General features: G+C 34.9%; 2 protein-coding genes across 3 annotated transcripts in view; one reads left to right on the top strand and one right to left on the bottom strand.

The window, feature by feature from the left end:
* The first annotated feature begins 355 nt into the window (after positions 1-355).
* On the top strand, positions 356-3,548 carry LOC129744444 (E3 ubiquitin ligase Rnf121). 2 transcript variants are annotated; one of them, XM_055736961.1, is made up of 7 exons: positions 356-607; positions 731-834; positions 946-980; positions 1,391-1,532; positions 1,600-1,983; positions 2,705-2,940; positions 3,012-3,548. In XM_055736961.1, exons 2-7 carry the CDS (start codon positions 799-801, stop codon positions 3,130-3,132), a joined length of 954 nt encoding a protein of 317 aa, XP_055592936.1. In that variant the 5' UTR covers positions 356-607; positions 731-798; the 3' UTR covers positions 3,133-3,548. The 2 variants fall into 2 exon arrangements, with proteins under 2 accessions (XP_055592936.1, XP_055592935.1); XM_055736960.1 differs by having other exon boundaries at positions 357-834.
* LOC129744443 (kinesin-like protein KIF14) overlaps positions 3,033-19,373 on the bottom strand; it is a 60,697-nt gene continuing 44,356 nt past the window's right edge. The window contains exons 3-5 of the mRNA XM_055736958.1: positions 5,563-6,167; positions 5,315-5,501; positions 3,033-5,018 (exon numbers count right to left, since the gene is read on the bottom strand). Coding sequence (XP_055592933.1) covers positions 3,816-5,018; positions 5,315-5,501; positions 5,563-6,167 — 1,995 coding nt within the window. The 3' untranslated portion in view covers positions 3,033-3,815. The remainder of the gene's footprint in view (positions 5,019-5,314; positions 5,502-5,562; positions 6,168-19,373) is intronic.

Raw genomic sequence — 19,373 nt, 5'->3', positions numbered from 1 at the left:
TTTTAAATTATTGGTTTAAATAAACTAGAAAATTTAGAAATGTATCACTGAAAGATCCCCATAATATATTTTTTTGTGAAAATTTAGAATCAGGTTTATAATTTGGAGTGCTAGATACGTTAAAATATTATTTTCAATTTTTGATATCGCATCGAAAAATAAAAATAAATAAATATTTAAATCACACCGACAGTATTAACAGTAATAAAACCATTGAAAACTTTTCCAGTGTAGATCTGTGCGCATCAATTTTTCACTTTCAGATTTTCAGATACCAGAATACCACTCCGCTATGCTCATCAAAAGAGAACGTCAAATGGCTCTCTGAAAAAGCGGCTCGAATCGATCTTGTCAGAAATTTTCTCACCATCAGCGGGTACAAAACGAACGACGATACGTATCAAAACATCAGCTCATATTCTTGCGGTGGTTGTGATTCGCTTTAAAAAAGATTCTTCATCCCCAGTCATTTACTGGAAGTTTGGTCTTTCTGGTGCTGCCACTGCCCGAAAAAGAGACTTCAAAATGCAAATTCAGTGATCTTATTTCGAGTGGAACCATCGAGGCAAAAATCATGATAAGAAACACTCAGCAAAAGATATAAGAAGTATGTGATTTTCCCTTTGCTCTGTGCGTGTCTCTTCTGTTGTCGACTGTAGAAAAAAATCGATCGGTCATTTATTAATTTTGTGCGGTGTTGGCTTCCCGTATCGCAAACGTGAACGTGAAGAGAAAGGTTCATACGCAACAGGATTTACCAGCACGGCAGGTCCTAGAAGGGATTGAAAGGACGGCAGAATGAATCTTCACGAGCCGGTCGATATGTTGAACAAGGTATCGGGTTACTACTATACACATTAAATTGTCAATTGTTTCATCATTTTGAAAATTGATTTTTCTGCATGTAAAAACACTAATCTTATTTTTATTTATTTATTCCTGCAGACGTTCGATGACCTCACTCCGGAGGAAAAAATGAGGTAAAATATTGAATAATTTTGTTTGAAAAAGCAAAATTTGAAACTGAATGTAAATTAGTTTTGAACAAGATAAAATTGAACACCAAATTTATTCAGATTGAATTTTGCTCATTTAGATTAAATTTTTGAATTTTCAAAATAAAATTAGAGCTTCTAATCATGCTAAAGAAATAAAAAAAATCTATTTTCGTACAAGTCTACCGTCAGTCAAAAATGATTCGAAGTATACGTTCTTAAACCTATTTCTTCAAGTGATTTTTATTTATCAAATGCTATTGAAAACATTAACATCAAACATAAAAATAACATTTACAAATCAAGATTATAAAAAGATTAAAATAGACAAGATACCTCTGTTACAAAAACCTCGCTCAAATGGCCTTATAAATATCTCAATTTCTAAATTGTAGGATCGAACACATGAAACTGCACGAAAAACACATAGGACACGAATCAATGCACGCTGAAATGGTCGTTATCCTCCTCGTAACGCTAATCATAGCCCAGATCGTGTTGGTGGAGTGGAAAAAACGGCACTACAAATCATACTCAGTAAGACCAAAGTCAGAATTTTCATAAAGACTGGAACAGTAACATCAATATTTTACATATTTTACAGCTCATGACATTGGTTGCCCTTTGGTTGATCCCGTTCGTACTTAGTTTGCGTAGCCAGTACTGGCGGTTCGTTTTCTTCTGGTTACTTTTCAGCTGCATAACGTCGTTGGTCATGCGGAAGGCTATGAAGAAACCGATCGCCGGAACTACTCCCCGACTCGTGTACAAGTGGTTCTATTTTATCTACAAGCTCAGCTACGGTCTCGGCATTATCGGGTATATAATCATGATGTTCACCTTTTTCGGACTGAACTTCGTCTTCAATCAAGCACCGAACGTGTGGATGGATATCGGGCTGCTGTTTGTATTTTACGGCCTGTACTACGGAGTTTTGGGACGGGATGTTTCCGAAATCTGTACGGACAAAATGGCTGCACATATTGGGGTAAGTGTAGATAGGTACTAAGTTCTAGTTATTTCAGACGATTCCGAAATAACATTCAAACGTAAGATCGTTTTGCCGAGTCCTTTAAACGGAACCTATACCTATTCATATTTAGATCAAATTGATTAAAATATGATTAATTTTCCACCGAGATGTTCGAAGCACTCAAAAAAAAAAAAAAAAAATTCAAATTCAATTGATCGCAATCACAGATTTGTTGGAACTCCCTTTAGAAACACTACGTGACTATTTACCAGACACATGGAACATGTGGGATTTTTTTTCAGAAAACTCCATAAGGTTGCGCAATAGGTAACCAGCATCACATTTTGTTTAGAAAGAAAGCACGTGTTATATCGTGTCTCACCAGTCATCTATTTTGACATCAGATATCATGTTCCGAAGATTGAGTGATTCTTTATATTAAATAAGTAAATAAGTATCAAAAGTTAAAAAAATGAAAAAAAAACATTGATAGTGTTGATAAAACTTTTTCCTGGTTGATTTAGTAAAATCTCTTAACAAGTAAAATCTCGTCAAAGAAAATTGACTTTAATGTTGATGTTAAAAAACCAGACCGACATAGAGACTTTTAAAATTTTATATTTCAGACTGAAAATTTTAGCTGAAAAAATTTATCAAAAAATGATTCGGATATTAACACAACATATTCTTTTTGAACTTGTTTGACAATATCAATTTTTTTTGCTATTATTTGCAGTACTACACCCCTAAAGGCATTCCAACGCGGCACTTGGAACGAAACGTGTGTGCCGTCTGTGGCAATCAACTACTGACGGATGTCAACGAAACCGGTGTGATTGAAGACACCTACAAACTGTCCTGTGATCATGTGTTCCACGAATTTTGTATACGGGGCTGGTGTATCATCGGCAAGAAGCAAACGTGTCCGTACTGCAAGGAGAAAGTTGACCTGAAAAAAATGTTCTGCAATCCGTAAGCAATTCGAATTCCCCTTGTTATCGCTTTGCATTTTTGCACTAACAAGTATTTTATGAAACTTACAGGTGGGAGCGGCCGCACGTTCTCTACGGGCAATTACTGGATTGGATCCGGTGGCTCGTAGCGTGGCAGCCACTTATTCTGTTTATTGTCCAAGGCATCAACTGGGCCCTGGGATTAGAATAGCAAATAGAGTCTGTGCTTTCATTCAGTCAGCAGAAATCGCAACCGCTTCGTTCATCTTCGTCAATTCCTTTGTCATCGTCTTTAAGATTTTCTTTTGAAAACATAATTATCGGTACCAAAACACGCGCCAGGCGTAAGCTGTTGTATGATTAGGTCGTTCGTAATTTGTTTTGATTTTAAAAACATTTTCAAGTTTCCCTTTATTTCTTTTGCATTTCAACGCCATTTTTCAGAAATTTCAACATAAACCATAAGTTTTGTTGTGTGCGTTGTGTGGAGATTTGTCTGCAACCGTGGGTAGCGAAACCGTATTCTTTTAATTATGTTAAGCGTTAAGCATAGCATAGGTTTTGAGTAGTATATTTTGTAAATTATTATTATTATTTTGTGACTTTAATAAAACATGTAAGTCTCTCATAAAATAAAGATCATTCATTTTCTCGGATGACAGCCAAGAGGTTATTTCTTTCCCATTGACTGAATGTTAAAGTTTATTGGATTCTGTTTTTATTGTCTTGGTTTGAAAGTATTAAAATCTAATAATACAAAATTTGGTACAGGAAATACATAAATAGTATATATCGTAAATAAATGTGTAATACTAAAAATAGGGTAAGCAATTACACAAGGTCAAACACCACCTTACTTACATGGTCTAAAAATAAAATTTGTTCAATTACTTTTCAGTCCAACAAAAACCTAACCGATTTAGGTGTTTTTGCCAAATCCGCTGTAGCCTGTCGAATGTTTTGCTCCGTCAGAACAAAACGCATATCCTGAATAGCGTTCTCGATTTCCGCTAACGACCGCAAGAAATCCCTAGCGATACTCTCCTCTGTTCGCAAACTACAATCCAAATCGACGATGCTGTCATCGTCTCCAAGTTTGGGAGCATTCCGAAGTTGCTTCTCGCAAAGCTTTTTCAGTCTTAGGGTAGCCACCTGCAGGTCTTTAAGCTGACTCTTAGCTTTAATCTCGAATCGACCCGGAGCTTGGGTAGATGATTTGCACTGGTCATTTGCTGGAACATTTTCATCATTAGATTGCATACTTGAGTCGTTGGAATCTTCATCGAAAATCAGCTCTTTGCGTATATTACTACTGGGAGCCACCATTTTGAACATAGATTTGAGAAGACCTTCTGATTTTTTAGAGGTACTTGCAGGATTGTTTGATTTTCTTGTCAAACTGTTTCTTCCCATTATAACATCTTTTACTGAACTCAAATTCAATGAAATTCTGCTCGAATTGCGGGAATCGTTTGATGATTCATTAAGCTCGACGTTATCTTCTTTCCAGTCGATGTCGAAATTTTCGAAAATATTAACAGAGGAAATATCTTCGCGTTCACGAAGAATAGACAACCAATACTCAAGCCTAGCGGGCAACCACTCAGCGACTCTTCCTTTGGCTTTGTCATAAATATTGATTACGGCACGGAATATACCTTGCTCGTCTAGAACCTGGGATTGCTGAAACTCAAAGTTTAACTGCAAATCCTTGCAACGCTGAGTCGCTTCTTTTACCATGAGCTGAATTTGGTGTAAACTCTCTTCACTAGGTCTTTCCATTATCTTTCTGATCTCATCTGCTAGATTGGATTGGAAAGGTTTTAACTCAAACGAATTATTCAGGGGGTCACTCTCCGATGCTTGTTGGCATTTCAGAGTGGCTTCTTTCTCCGTTTCCAAGAGCTCCTTGTGGCATTTGTATTTGAATTTTTCCAACTCAAGCGTGGCCAGACGTTCTTCGTACCGTTGTTCGTGAGCCAAACGTTCGGCTTCTATCCGGGAAATAGCAGCTTGCTTTTCAGCGTCCAACTCCCGACGGAGGCGCTTCTCTTGTTCCTGGAGTATTTCTTGATTGGCTAGCTGGAAGTCCACCATCTACAACAAAAAATGTTTGAAACAGTGTGTGAAAATCAGAACTTACATACTTTCCTTACTATTTTAGCAGTTAAACTATATTTAATGAGAGGTTCAAGTCTTCAAATATAGCGCATGTTCTTATCTTTAGATATTTTATTGATTTTAGTCCTATTTGAGACAAGCTTGGCTTTTATAATTTGAATCACTACACCTTTGGGTCAAGTTAAACAAACAGCTTCGCTTCGCATTGTTCGCAGTATTCGTTCAATCCACAGTACACGTTGTAAAATATTTTTATACAAAACAGCACTTACGATTTGTTTGCTGCGGTTCGGACACATTGGGTTGGACACTCGGAAGTAGTGCGATCCCCCGATCACAACTCGATCATTGTGGAACAACTGCTTCCTTTCCTGTAATAACTCCCCATTGACAAATGTTTCGTACTGTTCTAGATCCTCCGGGGTAAGATATAGTTTGCCATTTCTGTTTTCAATGGTACTGTGGAATGTAAATAAAAATGTTAAAGGAAATCCTGGTATAAGAAATCAAATTGTCTCACCAGTGATGATGCGATACCAGTGGACCTTCTAGAACAATATCCGGCGAGGAAAAGGAGGAAGGCCTTCCGACCTTAACCTGACCACTTGGAATAATGTACAAAAGCGTGCCGGAAAGCATCGGGTCTGCAGCTAAGTTCACCAAACAGGGTTCTTTTTGTTCAGCCGATAGCTCCAATGCTAGCCCTTTGCGCTTTAACAATTTCATCTCAGTTCTCCGCACATCTTCGGCCTCCTGCAGACGTTCCCGCCAGGATTTTTGTGCCTTGGCAAGCTCCTGCTCAGTTTCGGCCAGCTGTAGTCTTAGGGCCTCCACTTCGCTGTCATCGACCGAGGTTTCGATGATAATCTTTCTCGGTTGTTGCTGTTGGTTGGCCGAGTGCCGTTTCTGTCGTTCGTAGTCCTGCCGCAGTATTTGTAGTCGTTCGACCTCAGCCCTCAGCTCCCGGATTATACGGTCATGTGGATCTTCGTTCACCTTCACCCGGTTGACGATGGCTCTAGCTTGGCAAGCATAGCGCAACGTTGCCAAGGTTTCGTCCAAATGGGTCGCTGCAGGGGAAATGGTAGCGAGCATAACCGTTCGAGAATTTCCTCCAAGATTTTCCTGAAAAAAAGAAAAGGAAATTCGACTTTTCATCCATACAATCTGAGTGACACAGAAAAACCTGTTACATAGACTAGTCACGTGGTCAAAGGTTTAAAGCAGAATAAGCGCAAAAGTTTCCTTGTGACACATAAAGATCAAACTCAAAAAAATCTGGTTCAAGTTAGCAAACTTTTATGCGCAAACTAGTTGAACCGGTAACCTTCGTTTTGCATTTAAATTAATAAGTCGTTATAAATGTTTAGCCTCATCTACACGTCCTTAACTTCTTCGTGCTCGTTAATGAGGGTCCTGGTGTCCCATTTGAAGTTGTTTTGTATGGGGACGACCCCTCTTCAATAAAGAGTGAAATTCTTAGAACTATTATGCAAGCCAAAACCCCTCGAATAAAAAATTTCATTTCATTCCGATCGTCCGTTCCTACGTGATAGTCACAAAGAAAATGCCTCCGATTTTATTAAGATAGCCACTTGATATTTAAAAAACAAAAAAAAAAACTTTTGGTTCGAAATGGCTTTTGATGAACAACAGATTCTACTAAATTATCGGTAGAGTTTATTTTGAAAAGACAATACATAATTGAAATTGAAATTGTTGGGAACTGATGATGATTTTAAGAATCTTTTTTTTTTTAACCGTAAATTAAATTTAATATCACCTTAAATGTTCAAATGATAACCATCAGAACAGCAAAGGTGGATCTCTTAACCACAATTTGATTTCATGTGCATTAAAACCAAGTTTGTTATCAAATAAAGTATCTCACTCAAAGTATCACCTCAGAAACCGCAAGGTGGATCAGGGCACATCTCGCCTAACGTATTTATCACAGGAGGTTTGTTGAATAATCCATAGCTAACTATTGCTATTTACGTGTCTACCTCTACGAATCAGATTCCATATTTAGTTTCATTTGGTTTCCGAGTCGCGATATGGCAGCAGCGCCCACAAATGGCTTACGAGGCGGATATGTTCAATTGTCTTTAGTTAAGCCGCTTCCAGCCAAGATGACATTGAATTGAGACATCGTCGTCTTCCATTTCTAACTTATTTAGCACGAGGCATTGCTCTTATTGTTTTACTGAACGAAATTAAGGGTTTTGTTGGCATGATAAGAGCATTATAAGGATAAAATACTGAACAACGTATTTTACACTAAACCTACCGGAGGGGATCAAATGATTTTTTTTGAACTTCAAATGACTATAGTCATATAACTCCTTTTGTAATTGTTTTTTCGCCAATTTTTATTCATAACTATTTTTATTTTCAAATTGTAGGGGAGATGAGGGCATAACGAGCACCCGAGGCATAATGAGAAGTCTATTTTTCTACATAAGTACGTATTTTCTTAAACAAATTTTCATGAGGACTTGTTTCGTACTACCTATAGTATTAATTTTTCACCAAAAAAGAAATATCCTTTGCATATTTACAGAAATATTAAATAATAACCAGCAAGGTTCTCAAGTGACGAAAATATTATAATTTTTGAGCACCACCAAATAAGCTTTTATGACCTTCAAATCATCTTGATCTGAAATGTACGCACTGCAACATGATCTACACATTGTTTTTCAATTTTCAGCATCATAAAATTTTTGATTTTTCACTTTAATCAATTGTAAAACGCGTTTTTACTTTAATTTGTTCACTAGAGGCGAACAGAGCACTTTCAATGAAGGCATATTGAGCATTTTCTGCCGGGGAATCCTGCAGCGATTTCGACTCGATGAAGTCAACTGACTAATAGAGCTACAGCTTGCCTTGATTCGTCTGTCGATTTGGCCTAATGGTAAGGTGTCGGAGAGGTTATCAGTAGACTCGAGTTCGATTCCTGTTCGAGAGGGTTTTTTTTTGCACATACCATTCATGATTGTTTTTTTTTATTGTTACATTATACGGCTAATAGCATCAAAGTATCATCCGTCAAACAAAACACCAGAAACATAAGGTATGAGCATGTGTTCATTCTTTGAACTCTACAAACAGACCTAGATTATTTTGTTATTGGTTTGTTTGATGAATCTACGCCTCACCGTTTAGTGCAATCATGATCATGAATGATAAATGAAAAAAAAATCACCTCGACCGGGAATCGAACTCGAGCCTACTGATTACCTCTCCGACATCTAACCAATAGGCCAAATCGTCAGACGATACAAGTTAAGCTGTAGCTCTATTACTCAGTTGACTTCATCGAGTCGAATTTGATGCTAGAATTTCCGGCAGAAAACGCTCATTATGCCTTCATTAATGGTGCTCATACTGCCTCGGGGGGTTTCTCATTATGCCTCTACAGTGACTGGTTTTCAGCTTTCGGCAAAAATTTTTAAAATGCATTTTTAAATGTTTTAATCTACTTTTTCAAGTTTCATCCAATTAGGCAATAGACTATTTGAGTGTCTGAACACGAAACAATGATGTAATTCACATATTACAGCTGTTCTCTATGGTTAAATAAGCGTTTTCCTTAAGGTGGCCATTATGCCCCCATCTCCCCTACGTTTTTTTATATTATAATTTTTCTAAAAGCTTTTGGAATCCGAAACAGGTATGTGGTATAACCTTTTTATACCGCCGCCGGAGTCAAATGGCCCCTAACACTTTTTCCGCTAAAACTCTCTTGTTTCTCAATTATTTGCTACAATTTATAGTTTTGGAAAGCTTGTAACCCCAAGTAACAATTTAAGCTTTATTATGGTCAGCAAAATATCGTTTGGACTATCGCATTAATCTTCATAAAAAGCTAAAGCGCATTCTATAACATCACCTGGACTCTAATAAAGCCAAAATCAGGCTATTTGGCCCTACCCTAGAAACGTCATCGAGGCATATAATTGTTGGTCATCAATATTGGTCACCAAAGCTTTTAAAAAGCTATTATAAAACATGTTAGAAATTTTAGTTTTTTTTCGGTACTGTCAGTTCTCGGAGTTTTTTTTTTTATTTTTTCCAGCAACCATAATGGTTGATGAATGATGATTGCATTATTCAGATATGATCTGGTAAAATTAATAGCTAAAAAAACCAATGTTTTAACCATATATTGAGCTTCTTTTCTACTGCCAGTCAAGATTTTAGGTAAAATGTATATGAAATAGTATCTTAAAATAAATGCGCCTCGTTAAATCTGATGGTCAATCATGATGGAATTGATGGAAAAAGGCCTGAAAAAATATTTTCCAATGCTTTCATTGTGAATCCATCAACATGGCGTCATTTTGTGCCCTTCGATTTTGCAACCAACATGGCGTGAGTCAATTCATAGTTTTATTATGGTTTAATGATGACCCCAAAAAAAGCTACGATTTGACGTTTCTCTCGCAAGCCAACCAATTACACGCTAAGGTTGAGTTCCTCATTTCTGAGTTGTTAATCATTAGTACATTAAATGAGGACAGACTTTTTGAATGAAAAGGGATTGGTTTTGAATGACCCGTGGAATAAATCATGAGTTGAAGTCAAATTTCGTTGTCTGACGCCATCTTGAAATCCAAGATGGCTTCTTCCGCTGAACTTTAAAATGGTGTAAATGACTTGAAATCGCATGAAACCCCAACAAAATGGGTATCGGGTGAAAGGGCTAAACGAGTAGAAGTTGAATTTCGCTATCAGACGCCATCTTGAAATCCAAGATGGCGGCATCCACTTAACTTTTAATACTTAATGCTGACAAAAAGTCGCATTAAACCATCACTATACGGGTATTTGGTGAAAGGGCTTAACGAGAAGTCGATTTTTTTCTTTCCGTCGCCATCTTGAAATCCAAGATGGCAGTTTTCACTGAATTTAAAATACTGTTAATCAATGAAAATCGCTTGAACAGAACTTTTTTCACGTAATACTACATTAAAACTACCATTTTAAGACAATTTAGGTAATTTTAAATCACTTTTATTATTTTTTCATTATGTTTCTAATGCATTTAGCACTTTTCTTGTTTTGTTTATAGTTTTTGTTTTTTTTTGCCATTTATGTTATTCTATTATTCCTATCATGCTATTATGTTTAAATTGTATTGGTCTTATTCTAGTGAAAACTATAAGGTTATGTTGTTTCTGTTAACCGTCTGATTTAGGCACATGTGCCAAATTCGATGTTGCCAAAATCGAATGTTGCCAAAAACGAACGGGGTCTGTATTGTGGTGGTTTTTGTGGGATTATCAGTCACTTACAGATTTTCAGAGAAACGCGAAAAGAGATATTTGACTTCTATCATTTAGCCTTAGCACCCAATACAATATATTTGGGAGTTTCATGCTATTTTCATTCATTTACAGTATTTTTAAGTTCAGCTGAAGCCACCATCCTGGATTTCAAGATAGCGACAGAATGCAAAAATAAACTTTTTATAGCTTATCCCAATTGACAAACACCCATATTTTGGAGGTTTCATGCGATATTCAATGATTTAGAGCATTTTTAAAGTTTATAGAAAGCTGCCATCTTGGATTTCAAGATGGCGTAAGATAGCAATATTCGACTGCTACTCGTTAAGCCCTTCCACCCACTACCACCTGGGTTTCATGTCATTTTAAGTCATTTACTACATTTTAAAGTTTAGCGGAAGCCACCATCTTGGATTTCAAGATGGCGTCAGATAGCGAAATTCAACTTCTACCGGTTGATTTCTTTCAACTTATACCCCTATAATATAGGTTTTATGCGATTTTCAGTCATTTACAGTATTTTCAAGTTGAGTGGTAGCCGCCATCTTGGATTTAAGATGGCGACGGGCAACGAAATTTGACTTCTACTCGTTTATTACTTTCACCTAATAACCATATTGTGAAGGTTTCACGATATTTTCAGTAATTTACAGCTTTGAAAATAAAAGCGGAAGCCGCCATCTTGAATTAATGATGGCGTCAAGCAACAATTTTTTTCCTACTATTTGGGCCCTTTCACTCAATACTCATATTGTAAAGATATTCATACCACTTTCGGTGATTTCAAGTTTTCAAAGATGTATTTTTTTTTTTAATTTTAACTCAAAACCAACACGCATAACTTACCAAAAATGTGTCAAAATGGGAGTTCCAATTCAAATATGTGCTATCTAATCTGAGCGTGTCCTGTTTTGAGATCTTGATCGAGAACTGTCACTAAGTTTTATGGCGGTTTAATAATCATGCACTGAGTGCTATTATAGAACATGCAAAAGAAAGCTTGGAGCAAACTTCTAGGTTTGTGTTTTATTATAGTTTAAAAAAAGCATTCACAGCTCTTTCAAAATAACTAAAACAGCATGTTTCATAAAAGTTTTATTAGCGTTTTCAAAACCATCTGAAAACATATGGTCGAAAAAAAATTATAAGCATTCTGCATGACCATAATAAAACCGCCATAAAACGAGCTGCACAAAAAATGCCATAATTAAACCATGATAAAACTTCCTAATGCTAGTTGGCATAATCTGTGTTACTTGGGACGTACGTGACTCAAATATAACTCTCAGACAATGTTTAGCTAAAATCATTTATTTTAAGGGGCCGTTCAGATACCACGTGGACAGAAAAATGAGGTTTTTGACCCCCTCCCCCCCTCCGTGGACAAGCGTGGACATTTGGCAAACCCCTACCCCCCCGGATGTCCTTGTGGACAGAATTGAAATTGTTTTTGTTTCTAAATCTAATTTGAAAGTTAGAAAACACTACTTTTTGCCTTTTTGTTATTGAAATGGCTGATTTTGAAAAAAAAACGATTAATCATTTCCTGATATAAAATAGTTTTATCAATTTATAATTTCTGAACTATCATATTTATAACTTGCTTTCAAGTAGCTACTTATCGTTCAAACTTAAACTGGAAAGCTTTGAAATCTTAAGATTTTGATTTAAACATCTTTATAATTATTCACCTTTAAAAATATTTTGAAAGTAAGTTTGTCCACGTGGACATGACCCAAACCCCTACCCCCCTCTCCGTGGACATTTCCATACACCCTTTTTCCCCCCCTAAGTTGTCCACGTGGTATGTGAACGGCCCCTAACGTTATTCAAAGTCTAAAAAAAATCCGAAAAAACATACTTTGGGAAAAAGGCCCAAAAAAAGGTAGGTCAGTTATTAATTCCTCGAAAAAATACAATAGTGCTTGAGAAAGCTGAAGTTAGAAGCTATATGTTGCACATTTGGAAACATTTTTTTTTATTTCTTAAGTACATGGCCACAAAAAATGTAAAAAAGTGGTGAAAAAATCGTACATTTTAATGAATCAACTGCTGTTCCAGTAACAAAAGATTTTTTTTTGAAAAGTGAATAAGAAAGTAATAGACGTAATTTGTGATATTTTTTTCATCTTTAGATTTATAAAACACGAAACACAGAGTTTTGTCGACTATTCAAAGGTAGCTGTTTCAGAACTTTTTATCAATCTGCATTTTCTGAAACCATGCTAGCAACTAAATTCCACTTTGCACTGGATTTTGACTATGTTAACGCAAAGGTTATTGCAATAAAACTATGTGCATAAGAAAGACCATTTCATTTCGGTTCTAGTGATGTAACTGCATTGGCAATGCGTTGCTTGACAAAAATATTATAAATAAAACAGTGAAGTAGTTTCAGAATTTTGAAAAGTCTGCTCAAATTCTTGCTTGGCAAACGGGCGCAGTGAATGGATGGTAATAAAGGGTGTTCGGATCGAAAAGTGGTCAGACTAAATTGTGTATAAAACGATTATTTGTTTATCAAAAAAAATTAAAGTATCTTTTTTTTTGAAGTTCAATATGTATAAAAGACGGAAAAATACTCAGTTAAGATTCCGATCGACCTTATCCAAATTGGGGAAACTTTTGTTTGACGACTGCCATCAGATTTTGTAGTCACTTTATCCACTTTTATCGGAGCAGAACGCCAGTTTGCTTGCAACTGCTTCTCGCTGCTTACAGTTTTTTGGGTTTTCTTACGGTCTTGCTTAACTACACTGAACCCAAATTCACTCTTAAAACACAAATGATTTTTCACTTAAAAACAAGGATCCAGTGATTTTCTTCCATTCAAGTGTGACATATACATTTCACTTGGCAGTCACTTAAATTTCAAGTGAATTCATCCACATTCACTTCAGTCGTCACTTGAATTTGAAGTGTTAAGAAAATAATCACTTCCCCATCACTAGAATTTCAAGTCAATGTCGGGTTGTAATTGTGTTTATTTTCAAATAAATTCTAAAGAGCAGCGTTTAAAGCTTATGCTGGATTTGGATTTTCCCAATTCTTTAATAGGCGATTTTGGCGGTAGTTTGTGTTAAACGTGATGTAAGAAAAAGTTATTTAAAGGTGTTATCATGTTTCAGCTTGTGGGTTGAACCAGACAGATTTTCTGGTTTGCAGCAGGGAAGATTTATAAGTCGCTCTATCCGCAGTAACCGATCTGCCTTGGGATTACGATGGAGTTTTCCTTTCGCCATAAATTTATGGCGAAAGCGTAATGTAAGTATTTGAAATCGTAGTGCTGTTTTATAAATGTTCTTTTATTTAAAAACGCGAGAGATAATTAACTAGAAACTTACTCTGAAACTCAGATAAATTTCACTCGAACGTCATAGTGTGATTCACTTAACCGGTCACTTAAATGAATTCACTTGACCCATCACTTAAAATTCAAATGAAATTACGTATGGCGAGAATTTACTACAGATGTCACTTATTTTTTAAGTGAAAATTATTTTGGGTGTATCATCCAATATTTTTCGATTGAGAGAAGGTCTGGTGTGTTGGGAGGGTTCTTATCATTGGGCACAACCTGAATGTTGTTAGCAGCATACCACTCCATTGCCTTTTTTCCATGATGCCAGGATACCAAATCCGGCCAAAACAGCACAGAAAAGTCATGTTTGTTCGGAAGCAAACGCTTTTGAAGACACTCTCTCACGTCAATTTTCTGGTTGACTGTCTTGGTTGCAACCAAAATGTAGCTTTTCAAGCAACTGGTACAGAAAGCTTGCCAAACTAGATATTTCTTGGCAAACTTTGATAGTTTAATATGCTTGAAAATGTCTGCCACCTTTCCCCTTCCGGTTGCTATAAAGTACTCTTGTCTGAAGTATGCCTTGGCGTAGGTTTCGTCGTCCATTGCGATTTGAAGTCACTATATCTTCTTAGTCTAATCATTTTTTAGCTTCATGCACGGTTGTAGACGATATTCCAATTCTATTTGCGACCATTTGCTAACCACTCTTCTGTTCGTCATTGCTGCGCCCGACTTTCGATTTCCCCCCGATCCAGGCTTCCTAGTCAATAAACGTTCCTCGAACACTTTTACTACTTTGTTGACGGTTGATTTGGCCACGTTCAACGATTTTGCTATTTCTGCGTGCGTGTAGTTTGGATTTCCACGACGCATGTACAAAATTTTGATTCGTAGCTTCTCTTACTTGGACGCCATTTTGATAACGAAAGATCTAATGTCAAAATCCAAATAGAAGCATCATTTTACACACATACACCTTCAAAGTAAGAAGTGTTCAGATTTTTTTACATGAATGATTAGAAACAATACGGCGAGTTTAAGTTGACCACTTTTTGAACCGAACAACCCTTATCCAAGGTTGAGAAATTTCAGCGTCATGAGGCGTGAAGTTGTGACTGTGATGCCTTTTAGTCTGTGAAACTCAATTGGCTGTTCCTCAAATGGGTTCCTTTTCGTTTGCCGGTCACTCATCCCCCAGTCGTGTAAAACTAAAACAATTTCGAAGTCAAGCATTCGCTAATCGCATTCAAACGACCGAAGACGAGCAAGAAACGCATTTATTGCCAGCAAGTCCGTTTTCAGTTTTTTAAAGCTTAGTAAAACTTGATTATTATTATGTCACTAAAAATTGTTTTTACTAGAATGTCTGCATACAAGAGTACTTTTTCAAGCTTTAAAAAACAGCGCAAATCAAAGTTTTTGTATTGAAATGTGTTATATTTTTCCCACAGGAGCAGAGTCTTGGTCAATCATTATATTTTTCACAAAACAACCACATACTTTATTCTGCAAGGAATCTTGCCACGATCAGAAATGTTGTAGGATTCAACCGCTGGAATTTGGTTGAAATAGGGTTTTTCATAAGTTTTGTCGTCCATCAGAAATCACCTGTCTCATTGGCTTGGAACGGACTTTACAGCTTACGAGCTCTGTAACTTCCACAAATTTATCGTTTGAGGTTAGAGAATTTGAAATACATAATACGGAGAAAAATTTGCAGTACATTTCAGCGATCTACACTTAGTTTTTCGCTTATTCCTTTGTAATTAATTTCATCCTTTAATTCCATTAAATAAATACAGTTTTTCTGAGGATGACCAAAAGATAAGTAGGCCGAAAACGTTAAAAACAGCATTTTTCTTTCGTCTTGCGCTCACCGAAAACTATCAATCAAAAAAGATTATAAGTACGTGCGGTGATTAAAACTAAACTACTTTATTCAGAATTATAAAATCTGGTATAAGAGAGGATTTTTTCGGATGAATATCCAATAGGATTAAAATCCCATAAAATGTTTTTCGTTGTGCTTTTCCAATCATATCATCTTTGGTGCAGCCACTTTTCATCGCATTTCCGGCACGGAGATTTGCTAAATAGGACCTCTTCTATGGGTGCATGCGTACAATATTATTTCATTATCCTCAATGTGCTAATCTTGTAACTGTTGCCGAAATAACAACAAATTCCCCCGTTTTTATCCTTTTTTTGTTGTTTTAGTCTTTTTTTATCTTTTCAATATTTTCTTTCTTTTACTTTTTTTATCTAGTCTCTGGATTTATGTTAGTTTGGTCATTTTTGGTATTTTTTATCTCGATTTGTCATTTTTGCCATCTAAGCATTTGATGTCATTTATGCCATTTATGTGTATTGCTTGGGGCTTGTGATATAGCTCAGTTGATAAGTCAGTTGCCTCCTGAGCCGATGTCCATGAGTTCGAGCCCAAGAGTAATCATCGAACACAGTTGTACCGGATAAGTCTTCTACAGTTTATTCTGTATTGTTTAACGGATAAATAAAGCATAAGTTTACTTTTTTTGGCCGTAGCAATTGGCGTTGAGGACCAAAAATGTGAAAAAGGGTTGCGAAATAAGAAAAGTATCACTTGAGGTTTTAATCAAAAAAAGATTACTTTTAAAAATTTACTGTGTAAAAGTGAATAATAATGCTTCTTCGAATTATTTTAATAGATAACTGCATTTTAGGAGTTTTCCAGAATTCCAAAGGTCTTCAAAGGTACTAAAAGGTGGATTTTAAGAGATGCTCCTTTAGCGTTAAGGAATTTGATATTTGAGCTATATAACTTTATCAAACTGCTTGATTTCTTAATTAACATTCATAAGTATGATGCAAACTGATGAAACATGGATTTGAGGCTGAATTTGAATCCAAAAAACAGGTTGGATTCATTCAGGTGTGCTGGATGATTTTGGTCAAGAAATTAATACATGGTACCGTGTGAACGCTTTGGAAATTCTAAGATCATTATCATAATAAAGTTGTACTATGCGATGGAGCTTGATGGACCAGACGGCTAGCATCGCAATTGAATCGGAAGTTGAGAAGAGCAGGAATTTTGACGAATGTACAATCTTGTGCTGGTGATTCTTTTGCAAATCCGGAAAAGCTTTCTGCAGCATGAACTTCCACAAAATTGTAGGCCCGTGCGAAGGACCCGTCCATGGGGGGGGTTTTCGAATTTCAAATTTACCAAAACCGAATTTCAATACCAAAAATAAACAATAAAAAAAGGAAAGAAATTTCTAACACCGTTTTTCACTCATCATGATTACTACACAAACTAAAAATAAATTGGACTGAAAAAAAAAACAAAATTTTCAAATCATACCAGAATGAAAGTTTCAAATTTTTGGTAAGTCATTGATCATTTTTTTTTTCAAAATTATGTTCTTTATTCTGAACTAGAAATTTGTTTCAAAAGACTTCCTAAGCTTTAAAATTTAAAATAAACATTTCCAAAACACAGAGCTTAAAAGAAATCTGGATTCTTAAAATAAAAATCCAATCCGGTAAAAAACTAACCTTGATTAGTTTTTAGGAAAATGATAATAATTGTTAATTTTTATTCATCTTAATTAAAATTCTGTTCTTAAATTTTCATCTGAAAGGTGATTGAAAAATTCCGCTGTAGTATTTTGAATTTTTACAAAAAAATATTCAATCGCGATTAAAAATGTTAATTTTCGATAACTGAAAAAAAAAACAGTTTAAACTTTGGAGAGTTTATTCAATTATTTATGGTTTATTTTAATTTAATAAAAAGAAGAATATAAAAATTTATTATTATTTGAAAAGTGCCAGTGAAAGAAGTCAGAGAAAAAACCTATTTATAGAAAAATGAATGACTTAAACAGTTCATTTTTTAAGTTCAAAACCATAACTTCCTGTTCAAATATACTTACAAGAAAATGTTAGGAAATAGGTAATTTCATGAATGATCAATGAAAACTGATAAAAATTGAAAGATAAGGAGTTCAAAGTTACAACAAATATTGTAAAAACAAAGCAAATACAAATTTAGTTAACATTTCGCATAAAATTAAGATTAAAGTTGCTACCTACTTCAAATCACGTTTTAAACTTTTAAAGATTAATTTTAAAATCATGATTGATTCATAAAAGACGATTTTATCTAGAAAAAAAATTATGAAAAGTTTTTAATTTTTCAATAAAAAGTTTTAAAGTTTAAAATTACAAGCTTTGAGTATTTTGTCACTTTCGATATGGGAAAGGACAGAAGGTTGAAGCTTTGTTTTTCTTATTAAAAATTTAGACTTAAGGGCTTGTTAAATATTTCAGGATGTTTTTTAATACACACGTTTCATCATAAGAATTTATATAATTTAATTGATGACTCAAGGGAACAGCATTTTGGTGCTTTTTTAATGATTGATTTGATAGACTTTAGGGTCATGAACTCGAATCTTTTATCAAATTTGGTCGAACCCGTTGGGTTTTGGTGATAAGGAGTTTTAAAATGTATCAGTTTTAAGTAAAATCAAACATAGATAACTGATTAACTAACAAACCTAAATATACAAAAAAATGTGATTCTGATTCTGGTTATCATACTTCATCCAATTGAGCGATATTATTATGATGAAAATGATGCATGATCTAAAAATTGTAAAATTCAACAATTGAAAAAAATGGAAAGATATCATCAAAAGTACTTTTGACATAACTGTAGAAAGTGTAAACAAAATTTGATTTCATTTAACACATTTGTTGAAACCTGCAAAAAGATTACATGTTTTCTTAGAAATATCTTAAATTCAGTTTAGTTTAAAACTTCTTAAAAATTTGATAAATAAAAAAAAGTTTAAAAAAACATAAGACTTTATTCGCAGAACTTAAAAATACTTGAATTCTTGAGGAAAGTTGAAAATTCATTTAAAACTTTTAGTTTTGAATGATAGGTTTTTGATTTGAGTCTTTGTATAAATAATGCAGAAATTTTTCAAATACATTTTACTTATTTTCAAATATCATTTTAATAACACAAGTTGATAGAAATATTGCATATTCAGATTCAAAGTACCCAAACTATTAGAAATTACCTTTTTAATTCATTGCACCTCCGAAATATGTAAATTTAGTGGCCTTGTGTAAGTTATGTGTTGTGTTGACCATTTAGAAAAACAAAAAACACTTTGAAATTTAGTCGAAATTAGTTTCTTGAAGAATATTTAATATCAGCATAACATTTGTATGAATATAACGATTTAAAAAAAATTGTCCGTTTCAAACTCTGTTCTTATTTAGTAACACTTTTTAATAAAAACCAATTTTGAAAATGAGGTAGGATTTTTGTATGTCAAGATTTCAGTTCCTATACAAAAGATTAATTGAATTGTAATTTAGAACTAAACTTTGTTTCAATTCGTAAACGTCGAAGAGTATCGTAGATCAAAATTTCTCATGATTTCCGCCGGAGGCGAGAAAAATTTCTGACTTGCTTGTTAACACTTATTTCCAAATACATTTTAAGATCAAGTAATTTCCGTTTCTTCGGTGAAAATTTTACTTAGAAAAAATCGTCATGGGGGGGTTAGACCCCTAAAACCCCCCCCCCCCCCCCCCCCGTTCGCACGGCCTTGAAAATACCTCAAAATGATGAATGGGGGCCTAAATAAACCTGAAAAATCAATATTGAGACTTAATTTGGTTTTAACTGCAAGAAAGTGCTGCCATCTAAGACTTGAAACTGGA

This window comes from Uranotaenia lowii, chromosome 2, assembly GCF_029784155.1.
Source record: "Uranotaenia lowii strain MFRU-FL chromosome 2, ASM2978415v1, whole genome shotgun sequence".
NCBI lineage: Eukaryota > Metazoa > Arthropoda > Insecta > Diptera > Culicidae > Uranotaenia > Uranotaenia lowii.
Note: the sequence above shows the minus strand (reverse complement) of the source record. Positions and strands in the feature narration are given on the sequence as shown.